The 13856-nt window shown below is 39.8% G+C and overlaps 1 protein-coding gene across 2 annotated transcripts; it reads left to right on the top strand.

The window, feature by feature from the left end:
* The first annotated feature begins 384 nt into the window (after positions 1–384).
* LOC135504657 (transcription cofactor vestigial-like protein 4) lies at positions 385–5952 on the top strand. 2 transcript variants are annotated; one of them, XM_064923413.1, is made up of 6 exons: positions 385–604; positions 883–1037; positions 1699–1864; positions 2204–2429; positions 2520–2631; positions 2797–5952. In XM_064923413.1, exons 2-6 carry the CDS (start codon positions 956–958, stop codon positions 3000–3002), a joined length of 792 nt encoding a protein of 263 aa, XP_064779485.1. In that variant the 5' UTR covers positions 385–604; positions 883–955; the 3' UTR covers positions 3003–5952. The 2 variants fall into 2 exon arrangements, with proteins under 2 accessions (XP_064779485.1, XP_064779484.1); XM_064923412.1 differs by having other exon boundaries at positions 1681–1864.
* The last annotated feature ends 7904 nt before the right edge of the window (positions 5953–13856 follow it).

Genomic DNA, 13856 nt, shown 5'->3' with positions numbered 1-13856 from the left:
CCCCCCACCGATCAAATCAAATGTTATTTGTCACATACACATGGTTCGCAGATGTTAATGCGAGTGTAGCGAAATGCTTGTGCTTCTAGTTCTGACAATGCAGTAATACCAACAAGTAATCTAGCTAACAATTCCAAAACGACTACCTTATAGACACAAGTGTAAGGGGATAAAGAATATGTACATAAAGATATAGAGTAGGGGAAGATGGGTCCAGGTGTGATGGGAATAACATGCTTCATTCAATAAGGTTGTTTTTTTCCGCATTCATACAACAGAAAAGTAGGATGATACTAGTACACTGATGCACAGCCAACACCGTAGGTGGCAGCATTCACCTATAACATTTGTTTGCGGTGCCCCATAATACAAAAGAAGAAGGAGAGCTGCTATGAATCATCGGACTTAGTTGGCTCGCTAGCTAGGTAGGTTAGCAAAGCAGCCACACTGTTTAGCTAAGCTGGAATGTGGCGCAACGTCCCTTGTCTGAACTGTGTTTGTGAAACATTTTGGATAGTGACGATGAACTGATTTTCGTCAAGTTGATCCAAAGCTCGTTTTGACTATCGGTCATCTGATCTGGACCTCTTTACTCGAACGAAGTGTAAGTTTAAATCTTCTTAGTTAGGTAGCTAACCAGCGTAGCTACAGTAGCTAATCAGCTTACAGTTTAGTTAGCTAGTTAACCAGCGTTGCTAGCGATGTAATTAGTTAGCCTTGCCAGCTAACGTGTCCAATGTTTACAGGCAAAGTGGGCCATTTGACAGGGACACGCTGATTAGCTAACGTTCGTTGTCAGAGGTTGCTAAACCATTAGCTAACTAGCTAGGTACCTATAATGTTATTTAACGTTAGCTAACTGTTATATTTCTTATATTCTAGGACGGACCCTAACTAGTTTTAACCAGCTGCTATTTTGCTAACTTTGATGTTAGCAAGTAGCCTGTACGCGTAAATGCTTTACACGAGAATGGACCTGTTGAACTATCAGTTCCTGGACAAAATGAATAACAATATCGGGAGACTACACTACGAAGGTAAGGGAGAATAATTTACTCTTTTTTTCCATACGTGTGTTATTGGCGTAACAAGCTAGTACTAGTTGTTCGCTAACTAGCTAGCCATCGTAGTTCACATAGCTGGCTAGCTATGTGCCATATTATTATTTTTTAATCATTGACAAACCAAAGGTGGGTAATGTTAGCTAACACAATTTTAATGTATTGATCAATTGCACCGTGACACTTTTTTAACCACTCATTGTGGCTGCAAGGATTGACATAAAAAGTAACGCTAAACCTCTGTGTAACCTTTTATTTAACTAGACAGGTCAGTTAAAAACAAATTGTTATTGACAATTACGGGCTACTGTGGGTTAACTGCCATGTTCAGGGGCTGAAGGCCAGATTTGGTTTTGTTTTAACCTTGTCAGCTCGGATTCGATCCAGCAACCTTTCAGTTACTGGCCCAATGCTCTAACAACTAGGCACCTGCCACCCCACCTCTAACATTAGTCCCCACTTTTCAGGTAATAGTCACAGCAGGTAACTAGATCACGTGGGGGGAGGATGGCTCAAACCACCTCCTATTGTTACTGATTTAGTTTTAAAAGTTCTAAATTATTGAGACATGATCACCCTGGTTTACATGAAATGTATAAACGGGGACTGTTCTCTACAGCTGAATCTTCTCTTACAGGTGAGTCCAGGATTCCCTCGCTGCCCTCTGCAATGACCAACATGAGGACCGGTCCTCCCCCCATCTGCCCCAGCAAAAGGAAGTATGGCGAGGAGCAAGAGGATGACCGCATTGACTGTGACAATGACCACATGACCAAAATGAGCAGACTGTTTGCTGCTCAACTGTAAGTGCAATCTTACATACTTTTTAGATGTTTGTTTTATGGCAATATTTAAATGTTACTTGTATCCAAACATTTATCGGCATGAATGGACTTAGATGTATCGATATCAGAGGAGGATTGCACACGGGAGTGTGCATGTGGTTAAATGTGTCATAAGTAAACACGGCTGGTTTTTGAACAATCTAGCACGGAATCCTCATTAAGCTACAGTCTGCATGGCCCAATCTCCTGACATCAAAGTGAGATTGATTTTGAAAGTGGCCTATGAATAGTCGGTGCAGTTGGTGGGCTGTGTAAGGCTGTCAGGGGTAATCTGCCACTTGTCCGTCCTTTAACAAGGGGACGTCCTGCCGGTGGAGACAACCGCAGCGATCCTTGGAGCCTCGGACACAGCCCTGTGGAGCACATCACTTCCTCCTCCAATGGTCTCCATGACAACCACTTGTATGCCTCCATCCCCTCCTATGGCTTGGACCAGCCCCTGGCTCTGACTAAAAACAGCCTGGAATCTGGACTGGGTGGCACAGAGAGGCCTGCCATGCCTGGCCCTGTGGACAGACCACAGGTTATTCTGTCAAATAAGAAATACTGTCATGCATTCATCAGTTGCGTCTTGCCTACAGTCTCTTAATTTGTGTGTATTTATCTCTTATAGAATCGTCCCTCTGTGATCACCTGTGCTCCTGCAAGCAATCGCAATTGCTACCGGTCTCACTGCCACAAGTCTCACAGTCCCAGCCCACCCATCGATCAGAGGAAGGCCAATGGTAAATCCTTAGCACCACATTACCCTACTGGTAAATCTCTGTGCATAAATTGGACATCTGCACCATTGTTACCATACTACACTTGGAATTTGGACTTCTCAATACTCATAAATAGCTTTACTCAATTCAGGAGCTGTGTTGCTCACCTCTATTCTGTAATCCCAGCTAACACTGCCGTCGACCCTGTGATCGAAGAGCACTTCCGCCGCAGCCTGGGGAAGAACTACAAGGAGCCCGAACCCATCTCCAACTCTGTGTCCATCACAGGCTCTGTGGATGACCACTTTGCCAAGGCCTTGGGGAAGACCTGGCTCCAGATCAAGGCCAAGGGGCCAGGGGGAGGCCCCCACAGTCCAGAGGCCAACTCCTGAAAGATGGGCTGAGCCTCCCTCATTGTTGAGTGGTGAAACACAATCACTCCTTTTGTCTGTGGCATCAGATAAGGGCACAGATTGACCTCCCTATACCATTCATTGTCAAGCTTGACATCCCTGAGCTCAGAACAACGGTGACAACCATGCTAAACAAGACAATCAGTTTGAATACTGTATTGTACACCAAGACTGTCTTTTTACGGACCTGGGGGGTGGCTTCTGCTCCTATTAAATGACTGACTCAGATCTGGGAGGATTTGATACATTTGTTCAGTTAGGGCAGTTTTGGATTGAGTCCAAGTGTGTAAATTCTTCCTTTTTGAAGGCAGAAATATCAATTTGAGGAGCCCTCTAGGACCAGTATTAGTCAGCCCTGATGTCATCTTTGAGTTCTTCTATTGATAATAACAATAAAATAAAACATTTTAAAGACTTAACACTGACAGAGATTCCCAAAACGATCAAATAATGTAAGCCTTTGAGAAGGTGTTCTGTCTTAACTCCCTCATGCCTTCTTTATTAGCCAAAGAACTCACCTGCCACTTCAAACAAAAAGCCATAGTCTGGTTAGCCCCTCTTCTGTCTCCATCATCCTGCCATCTCCTTTAACTCTACACTCACCCTGTAACCCTGTGTTTGAGTGTGTTTTTACTTGGAATGGAAGGCCGGCTCTGATTTGCACTATTATGTGTTAGATTGAGGTAGGGGTAACAGCATACCTGTTTCATTTGGAGCATACCATTTTTGGGGGGGGATTATTAATACCTTTTTTTTTTTTTTTACAATACTAACTGTAGTAATGCAATTAAGGCTTGGGCCTCCCTCCGGTCTGAATGTTTCTCTTTTTCTCTCCCACTATTCTGAACTGGACTCACTTTCTTATTTGTGGACTTTACATTTTGTTTTGATCCTTTTTGTTCTCCTAATACTCACTGTGGTTAATTTCATAGATACCGTTGGTAATAAGGATAGTATTCTGTTTACCGAGATGCATGTTTCAAATAGCTGGTATCTATTATAAGCCTTGTTATTCTATACTATTTACCATCAGAATTTATTTTTGTCAGTAACCGTTTTAGAAATATTCACTGCTGGTACAGTCGTACTAAATATATTTTTTTGTATCTGGTTTTCATTAGAATATATATATATACACACGCATCCATCTACAAAACGCAGCCTCTGGCAAGGCTGCCTGGCTGAAGTAGAATAGGCTCGATTGCATTGTTATTCTGTGTTACTGGATGCTATGACTGAATACAGTAAACATTGAACATCTGTAGTCAACTCCTAGATAGAACAGTCCTATCTTCACCATGCCATTTAGTCATGATTTTATTTACTCTAATCAGTTTAGTTTCAGTTCAACTTCCATTTGAACTTTGAATGCTATCAAATTGACTAACTTTTGTTAGATTGACTAGTAATGAGGATTTCTACTCAACTCTTTATTTTTGAAAGTGTAGTGGTTTATTAACCCTAAAACCGAAAATGCTGGTGACTTCACACACATGTATCATGGCTGGCCTTGAACAAGACCCTTGCTCATGCTTGTCTTGAGACAATGGCATGAACATTCCACCATTACTACTCAACTCCATTTTATGTTTCAAGTAAGATTTGTGGATTGAGGATAGCTTCTCTTCAATTTGGGGTGTTTCCTTCGTGTAGCCTAAACTGTAAGGGAGTAAAAAAAACAGAACAGAATCCAGGGTAGTACCACTCTAGAACATCTAATGTACTGAAGGTGCAGGTTATACAGATTAATACAGTTGTATGACTTTTCTGAAATTATTTCCATTTCATTTAGTAAATCTATGGGTTAACACTATGTTATAGTACGTTGAAATTGTTTTAGTCACCTCTCAGCTCTTTGAGAATTATGTACTTGCATCCAATATTCTACACACTGTTTAAGAATTACTATGGAACAATTATATTCCGTTTTTCATTAATTTGTAAAGACTATCATTGCGCGGCGCGTAAAGATCCTATACATTTTTAAAAACAACTTTATACTGTATATCCAGCCATTGGATATTCATTATACTCTAACGATGCATTTTTATCTATCAATTTTTTTTAAATTTTTTTATTATTATTTTTTTTTTCCAGAGTTGTCTGAGGTGTGATAAGTGCAGGAACACACTTGTCATTCTATGAATAAGGCTCTCTTGGAATAAAGGGGGCGGCAAGTAGCCTAGCAGTTGAACGGGGGCGGCAGGGTAGCCTAGTGGTTAGAGCGTTGGACTAGTAATTGAAAGGTTGCAAGTTCAAGGTACAAATCTGTCGTTCTGCCCCTGAACAGGCCGTCATTGAAAATAAGAATTTGTTCTTAACTGACTTGCCTAGTAAAATAAAGGTAAAAAAAAATAAAAAAGTTAGGCGCATTGGGCCAGTAACCCAAAGTCACGTCTATGGCGTCATGTGGATGGTTTGCTGTCAATGTTGTGAACAGAGTGCCCCATGGTGGGGGTGGGGTTATGGAATTGCCATGAAACCAGCCGCAAGCTAGATTCATATCTGTATTCCCAGTCATGTAAAATCTGTAGATTAGGGCCAAATTCTGATTTCCTCATATCAAATGAAATTGTTGCATTTATATTTTTGTTCAGTATAAAGATAATGTCAGGGTGACATTACTGCTGCACGTTTTGAGTCTGTTTCTATACTGCAGTGGAACTGTAAGGGCTTATCACGAGTTGTCTCTCAGTGATATGTTGGGGTTTAATGTTCCAATGTTATTTAATTGGTATTCGACTGCTTGTGCCTCTAAACGACAAGTCACAGGAACTAGACTAACTCTGTGGCTTCACATGGGAAACTACATTGCCTTTTACTTTTGTTAATCTTTTATTTACTTTATTTGTGTCTTTTTTTTTTCAAAAGAAAATGTTGCTTTTTTTGTACTTGATTTCTCCTAAATAAACTTTAAAATGCTCTCTCAGTCCACTATTTTAATGTTTTTTTGTTTGGTTTCATCAATATTTGTCGAACAATGTAATTCAACATTCAGACTTTGGGCAATTTTCACATCTTGCAACAGAACCCAGCACATTGTCATGAAACCAGCCGCAAGCTTAGGTTTCCATCCAATTGGCAAATATTTCATGTGAATTTTATAAAGCTGGCAAAAAAACAATATGCACATTTTCCCACCATCAAATTGACTTGTTGCCGATTAAAGGCTTTGCGTAATGACGTAGTGCACATAAAAATAACTTGCACTTAAATGCTCATGTACCAAATAAAAAAAAATGGCAAGTTAAATGGGTAATTTTCAACTCGACTGATGGGTTTTGTAAAAAAAAAATGTATATATATAGTGAATGTTCCCAGCTGGCAGATACAGTGAGGGTAGGCTTGCTTGCATGATGATTATTATTGACAAAAAAGCGAGACTACGGCAGCCAAGCATCTACCATGTCTCCACAAGACCCTTAATATTTATTGGAAATGAGCATCATGCTCATCATTGCACTTTCATCACCCTGTGAAGTTCATCATTGATTTCATCTGTAGTTTAAAGGGATAGTTCATCCAAATTACAGAAGTACATATTGCTTTCCTTACCCTGTATGAAGTCTACAGACAAAGTATGATCGCAATCCATGCAAAATTACATTTAATTTATGCTTCGGTGGTATGTCTAAACCATTGCTGCGACTGTCACTTTACTTGTCACACACACATGAAAAAAAGTATCTGAAACTGATGCAACTTCCGTTGTCGTGGTAACCGAGAATGCCACAGCAACCAGACCAAATAATCCTGTGACAAAATGATGTAGGAGGTTAGAAAATTCTGAGTGAAAATTCATTGCCGTGTGTAATGCAGCCTAGTTTTATTTCGACCATCCCAGCAGCTATTTTAGAAGTATAACTTTGCTCTGTGCTTCTCCGTGCATGAAGGTCATAGCCTATACGGCCAGGGGCGCAACTTTCATTGGAGACGGGGGGACATGACCCCCCGACATTCCAAAACTGTAGTTTTGTCCCTCCCAAGATTTATCTTTGGAATGTGATACAAAACAAGGCGACGGTGTGCTTTAGGATCATGCGGACGCCTCCGAGCGGTCTGGTAGGCTGTTCGCAGTGTTCATCTGACTGGATAAAAAAAATTATGTCCCACCCACTTCTAAAACCAAAGTTGCGCCCCTGTTATAGGCTATGGATCATTTGATTGAGACCACAGTAAATAGCCTATAAGCGCGAATCAGAGATGAGGGGCGGCATCCGGCAAACACATCGATTTTGAACATTTTGAAATTTCATCAACTACAAATTACATGACCCTGCCCTGGACTAGATTAAACAATAATAAACCCTCCCCTTGACTGAAATTGAAAAAGCATGACCCTCCCCCATTTCCTTCAGGTACTCATGTATCTTTCGACACATCCTTTCATAAACTGCATGCTTTTCCAAGTCGTAGTGGGAGGAGGAAAGAGGAGAGCCTACCCAGTCAGTTGCACAACTGAATGCATTAATCCAAAATGTGTCTTCCGCAGATTCTTTTCAGCTCTCTGGCTAGGGGATTCTAACCAGTGATTTTTCGGTTACTAACCCAATGCGTTTAACCGCTGGGTGACCTTCCAAAATATGTAATTACGTGACTTTAAGTTTACTTCCATATGATGGTTATTATTATTAATAATATTTGCGCATGAAGGATTTTGAATTGCCATTACTCGCAAAATGTATTTTGCAGACAAAGAAAGATCCCACCTTGTCAGCGTATTTTGTTTTGCTGACATTTGTAAAGTTTACCGACAAATGTTCTGTTTCCATCCGGCCTGTCCTGATTTTTTTTAAATTCTGACATTTACTTGCATTGATTGCCTGGTTACAGAGGCAGTTCTGGGTCGTTGATTTACTATTCACAAATAAAGTTGTATTTGGCCTCATGGGCGTGGTGGTAACATACAGTAACTAGTTACAGCTGTGCTGTGGGATTGTTGTTTCTCAGTGCTGGCAGGGAGGGATGTAATTATCTCTCTCTGTCTTTCTATTTCTCAAACACCATCTCCCTCTAAACAAGAGACCCCCAACCCCGTTCAGTGAAGAGTAAAGTTAGGAAGTTGAGGAACATCAACATCCAAACCAAATCCTGTGTCTGAACATCAAGGGGAAAAAAATACTTTTAAACTATACTCTGTCTAATTTCCATTAATAATAGGGCCAGTTGGATGGGGCAGTTGAAGGCAGAAGTCTCTAGGGCATTACAGGCTTGTTGGGGCCACAGCAGTGTTAATGAGTAGAATCAGCCCATGGTGAAGTCTGTCATTTGACCATCAGGGTGTTGGCAAATTTCATAATGCTGCTGCTTATTTCGAAAGATCAGAGGAGGACTGCGTTGGGAGAGTTGTGGTCAGTCAGTGGAAACTAGAGGTCGACTGACTATGATTTTTCAATGGCGATACAGATTATTGGAAGACCAAAAAAAGCTGATAAAAAAATATATATATACACACACACACACCGTGTATATATATATATATATATATATATATATATATATATATATATATATATTTGTAATAATGACAATTATAACAATACTGAATGAACATAATATAATACATAAATAAAATCAGTTTCAAATAAATAATGAAACATGTTCAATTTGGTTTAAATAATGCAAAAACACAATGTAGGAGAAGAAAGTAAAAGTGCAATATGTGCCATGTAAAAAAGCTAACGTTTAAGTTCCTTGCTCAAAACATGAAAGCTGGTTGTTCCTTTTAACAGGATTCTTCAATATTCCCAATATTCCCAATTGGATGTTCTTATAGGCACTACAGTATTGCCAGCCTAATCTCGGGAGTTGATAGGCTTGAAGTCGTAAACAGTGGTGTGCTTCAAGCATTGCGAAGAGCTGCCGGCAAACGCAGGAAAGTGCTGTTTGAATGAATGTTTACGAGCCTGCTGCTGCCTACCACCGCTCAGACCAGACTGCTCTATCAAATATCAAATCATAGACTTAATTATAATATAATAAACATACAGAAATACGAGCCTTAGGTCATTAATATGGTCAAATCCGTAAACTATCATTTAGAAAACAAAACGTTTATTCTTTCAGTGAAATACGGAACTGTTCCGTATTTTATCGAACGGGTGGCAACCATTTGTCTAAATATTGCTGTTACATTGCACATCCTTCAATGTTATGTCATAATTATGTACAAATCTGGAAAATGAATTACGGTCTTTGTTAGGAAGAAATGGTCTTCACACGATTCGCAACGAGCCAGGCGGCCCAAACTGCTGCATATACCCTGACTCTGCTTGCACTGGAACACAAGTGAAGTGACACAATTTCCCTAGTTATTATTGCCTGCTAACATTCATTTCTTTTAACTAAATATGCAGGTTTAAAAATATATACTTGTGTATTGATTTTAAGAAAGACATTGATGTTTATGGTTTGTGATAGTCTGTGATTCGATGATAAATTATCAGGCACCGCAATGATTATATGCAACAAGCTAGTTAAACTAGCAATATCATCAACCATGTGTAGTTAACTGGTGATTATGTTAAGATTGATTGTTTTTTATAAGATACGTTTAATGCTAGCTAGCAACTTACCTTGGCTCCTTGCTGCACTCGCGTAACAGGTGGTCAGCCTGCCACGCAGTCTCCTCATATTTGGCGTCCAAAAATGCAGATTTCCGATTGTTATGAAAACTTGAAATCGGCCCTAATTAATCGGCCAACCTCTAGTGGAACCACTGAAAGGCCACAGAGGAAGCCGGAGTATGAGGGAGAGAGGGACCTCAACAAACAGTGTCCTCAGATGGCTGCGTTTATTCAAGAGAGTTTTTTGACCAAACTGCAGCTGCAAGAATATAGAATCTTTATATCATAATGCAATGGTTGTCAACTATATTATATTTGTGTAATTACAGTATTTGTGATGTGTAACTAACCTTTTTCAACTGCTAGTAGGGATCACAGAGCCATAAAAGTCATGAAATAGACTACATTTTACATCCAAGGAGTATATGTGTGACTCTGTAAGCTTTGGCTGATAGGCCCAAACAAGTGTCACACCACCACAAGATCTGGTTTGTATTATTTACATTTACATTTAAGTCATTCTCTGACTGTTGGTGAGGTTACACCCTCCCTTTTAATGGTTCTGTCTTGCCATTCTTTCGTGAAACTATTCTCAAGTTGTGAAGTCACTGACTCAAGTGGCAATCGTAGTAACATGTTTTGAAGGATTTCCATGACTGCTTTTTTAATGATGATGTCTTTATTCTGTCACTTGGGGAAGCTGACACATTTAGACCATGGGAATCAGGCTGTGTTTAAATATCTGTCTCTTGGCTAATCACTTTCAACACTAGGCAATTTATAAAACTGTGCAATGTAAACTAGTGAAAATGTAATTGTTTTGGCGATAAAGTAATGGTTGGATTACTGCGGGCAACTAAAGTTAGTTCACAAGACCTGTTTCACACCCAACCCTGCTGGTCCAGACAGTGATACATGAAAGAGATAATATCACTGTCATTACTCCAAAATCAGGCTAATTAGGCTATATTAGTGTAATTTCAAGTTTCAAGTTTTAATGTGACATGAACAAGTATAGTGAAATGCCTTTCTTGCAAAGTCAAATGTTATTTCAGGGACAGAGCATAAACGCCTAAAGAGGGCCTAAGTGCAACATTTCCCATATCTGGTTGAACTTGTTTTTCAGAACACAAGATTGTTGTCATCCAGGTATTAGTTTGAGCATGGAGCCGCATAACACGGACTTGAGCCAAAGCTAAGTGTATCTCCACCCACTAGATGGCAGTATAGAACCACGATACAGACGGCACTATGAAACTCCTTCCACTCCCCAGAGACCAAACAAAGAAAAGGCGCATTATCACTCTGGGAAGGCTGATTTGAATGAAACATCTCTCATCTCTCATATTATTTATTCTTACATGTGTTTTCCACTGAAACAAACGCAGGTGACAGCATAATCTCATGATGAAAGGGGTAGATTACCGAAGGCGTCATTCTCTGCAGTCTACCTGGCTCCTGGATTTGCATTTGATAGTGCTGCTCTAGCGCTGAGACCCCTAGAGGGCGTAGTTCTTCCTGATGTCCTATTACCTCTAGGTGCCAGCCCAGTCAGCCTAGCCAGTAATACACTCTATCTTCCATGGACCGGTTCATACATAAAACATCCTCCATTCAGGCTGCAAAAGCGTCAGTTTCCTTCTTAACTCGATTTAAGATCTCGTCGTGGGAAAAAAACGGGTAAAATATGTGTACTGTCTTAATAAAACAATTTTCCATCACAATGCTAGGGTGGCTAATGCTAATTCCTGATGTTGCGGTGCACTTTCAGGAAGGGGTAAACACACTCACTAGGGCTGTGCTTCAAACTCATAAAAGACACACCCTCATCCACTTACCCTCGCCTCAGTCCTCATTTCTGGTCGAGTTTGCGAGTGTACAATTATTTTCACTTTGGGGCCTGAAACGCTCCATAATTCAATTCGCAATGATTGTACATCTGCTATAAAAAGTCAGCCGAAACTTAAAACCTCAACATGGATAAATCAGCATACAAGTGTACAAGTGTAAGTAAATACGAATGTAAAAAGATTATAAATTGTGCTTCTAATGCACATGACCGCACAAACACATCTTGTAAAAGTAATGTTTTTGTTTGGTTAGCTTTTGGAAATTGTAGAAATAAAACATTTTTCTTCAGAAGTTCCAGCTAGGCAGGCTAACATTAGTTAGCTAATTCGATTTTCTAGCTATCATACAGTAGGCATATATTAATCATTATATAGTTAATATAAGTAGACATGCAATCATAAATGACTGTAGCTCATATAAAGCACCCACAAGCTACCTTTGGCTGAAAACACTATCATCCCGGGATGAACAGTGACAAATTTCCGGCAAGGGCTGTCCATTTTTAGAAATCATTCCTTCATCCCTCGCCTCTTTAAAAATATTTTTTTTATTAATAACAAATCAATACATAAAGCACATGAGGGAACACAAGCATACATAGATTACAAACAATAGACAATCGAGCTAGGAGGTACAATATCGCATTACAATTACACAAGGACCTTAAGGGACATGCATATACTTACAATTCTAACAGCTTTTTTGTTAGTAGAGCATTTAACCGTCTTAAAATACAGTTCAATTTCTTTTTGTAGGGTACGAAAATGTGGTTTTCTGTTTGTAAATTTACATTTGTGTATATGAAATTTGGCCAAAAGAATAATGAAATTAATTACATAAAAATGATTCCGCTTATTTCTATTGTATGTAAAGAATCCAAACAGTACATCTCTCCACAATAGTGTAAAATCTTCATAAATGTGTTCAATTAGAAACCTACTGATGTCTTGCCACAGTTTTCTTACATGCATACAATGCCAAAAAAGATGCACAACTGTTTCTGGGTGGTCATTACAAAAGGAGCAATTTGAGTTGATGTTTTCCTTAAACTTCTTCATATAGTGGTTGGCAGGATAATATTTATGAATCATTTTAAAGGAAACTTCCTTAATTTTGTTAACAAGTAGGTATGTGTGTGGCAACATCCAAACTTTTTTCCAACAGACATTATCAATAAATCCATTCCAATAAGGCATGACATAAGGTATAGATACAACCTCCCTCGCCTCTTGCCCTGCAAGTGTATACTCGTCAGACGTCATGATACATCATCAGAAGTGTCCACTTAATTTGAGGGCTGAGGGGATAGGTATAATGAGTGCCCTGAGAGTCAGGAAGCAAGTTCAGGGAGTGAGTGTTTTAATGAATAAAAGAAACAAACAACGCACCAACATGAAAACAGAGTCAATAACAACTGAGGAAAGAACCAAGGGGAGGGACAGATGTAGGGAAGATAATCAAGGAAGTGATGGAGTCCAGGTGAGTGTTATGAGGCGCAGGTACACAAGACGATGGTGACAGGTGTGCGGCATAATCAGCAGCCCGATGACCTAGAGGCCGGAGAGGGAGTACATGTGACAATAGGGTGTGTCTTTTAAGTGTTTGAAATACAGCCTTGGTATGCAAAATCCGGAAGTTGTCTGAAAATCAAAAAAATGGACAGTTTGCATATTTTTTTACACCGGAGCCATTAAACCGAGTTAAGGATGAAACTGACACATTTTTGCAGCCTGAATGGAGAATGTTTTATGTATGAACAGGTCCAGTCAGTCAAAATTCAGTTTTTCCTGTGTTTTATATTATATAGTACAACAGCTGATGAAACTAACACTATAAAAGTGTGAAAACATTTGATTAGTGTTATTTCCTGGTAGTTGCTGGTTGAAAATATAATCGACACAGGACCTTCTAATCAGAAGGTTTGCATATACAGGAGTTTCGGCCTTCAATGGTGACATCACCATGGTAAATGAGTTAATAGACCAACAAGAAAGAGCGTTCCAAACCTCCCTGCCAATAACAACTAGTTTTCCCCTCCCCACTCAGACCGCTCACAGACAGTCCCAGCAAAATGTATGTTTAACAAATATCTATTTTTTGCTTCAATGAAAATCTATTACAGTAAGGTACTTAATTGTTACCCAGAAATGATTTGGTATTGATATGGTCATGGTCCAAACACACCAAGACAGTGGTGAAGAGGGCACGAGAACACCTTTATCCCCTCAGGAGACTGAAAAGATTTGACATGGGTCCCCAGATCCTCAAAATGTTCTACAGCTGCACCATCGAGAGCATCCTGACCGGTTGCATCACCGCCTGGTATGGCAACTGCTCTGCAGCCGACCGTAAGGTGCTACAGAGGGTAGTGCGTACGTCCAAATACATCACTGGGACCAAGCTTCCTGCCATCCAG

This window comes from Oncorhynchus masou, chromosome 18, assembly GCF_036934945.1.
Source record: "Oncorhynchus masou masou isolate Uvic2021 chromosome 18, UVic_Omas_1.1, whole genome shotgun sequence".
NCBI lineage: Eukaryota > Metazoa > Chordata > Actinopteri > Salmoniformes > Salmonidae > Oncorhynchus > Oncorhynchus masou.
Note: the sequence above shows the minus strand (reverse complement) of the source record. Positions and strands in the feature narration are given on the sequence as shown.

Bases quoted from the DNA above. Each gene is read 5' to 3' on its own strand.
- LOC135504657 (XM_064923412.1), top strand. From the start codon at position 956: ATGCTTTACACGAGAATGGACCTGTTGAACTATCAGTTCCTGGACAAA. The intron at 1,038-1,680 runs GTAAGGGAGAAT...TGTTCTCTACAG, and splicing joins CGGGAGACTACACTACGAAG to CTGAATCTTCTCTTACAGGT. The intron at 1,865-2,203 runs GTAAGTGCAATC...TCCTTTAACAAG, and splicing joins AGACTGTTTGCTGCTCAACT to GGGACGTCCTGCCGGTGGAG.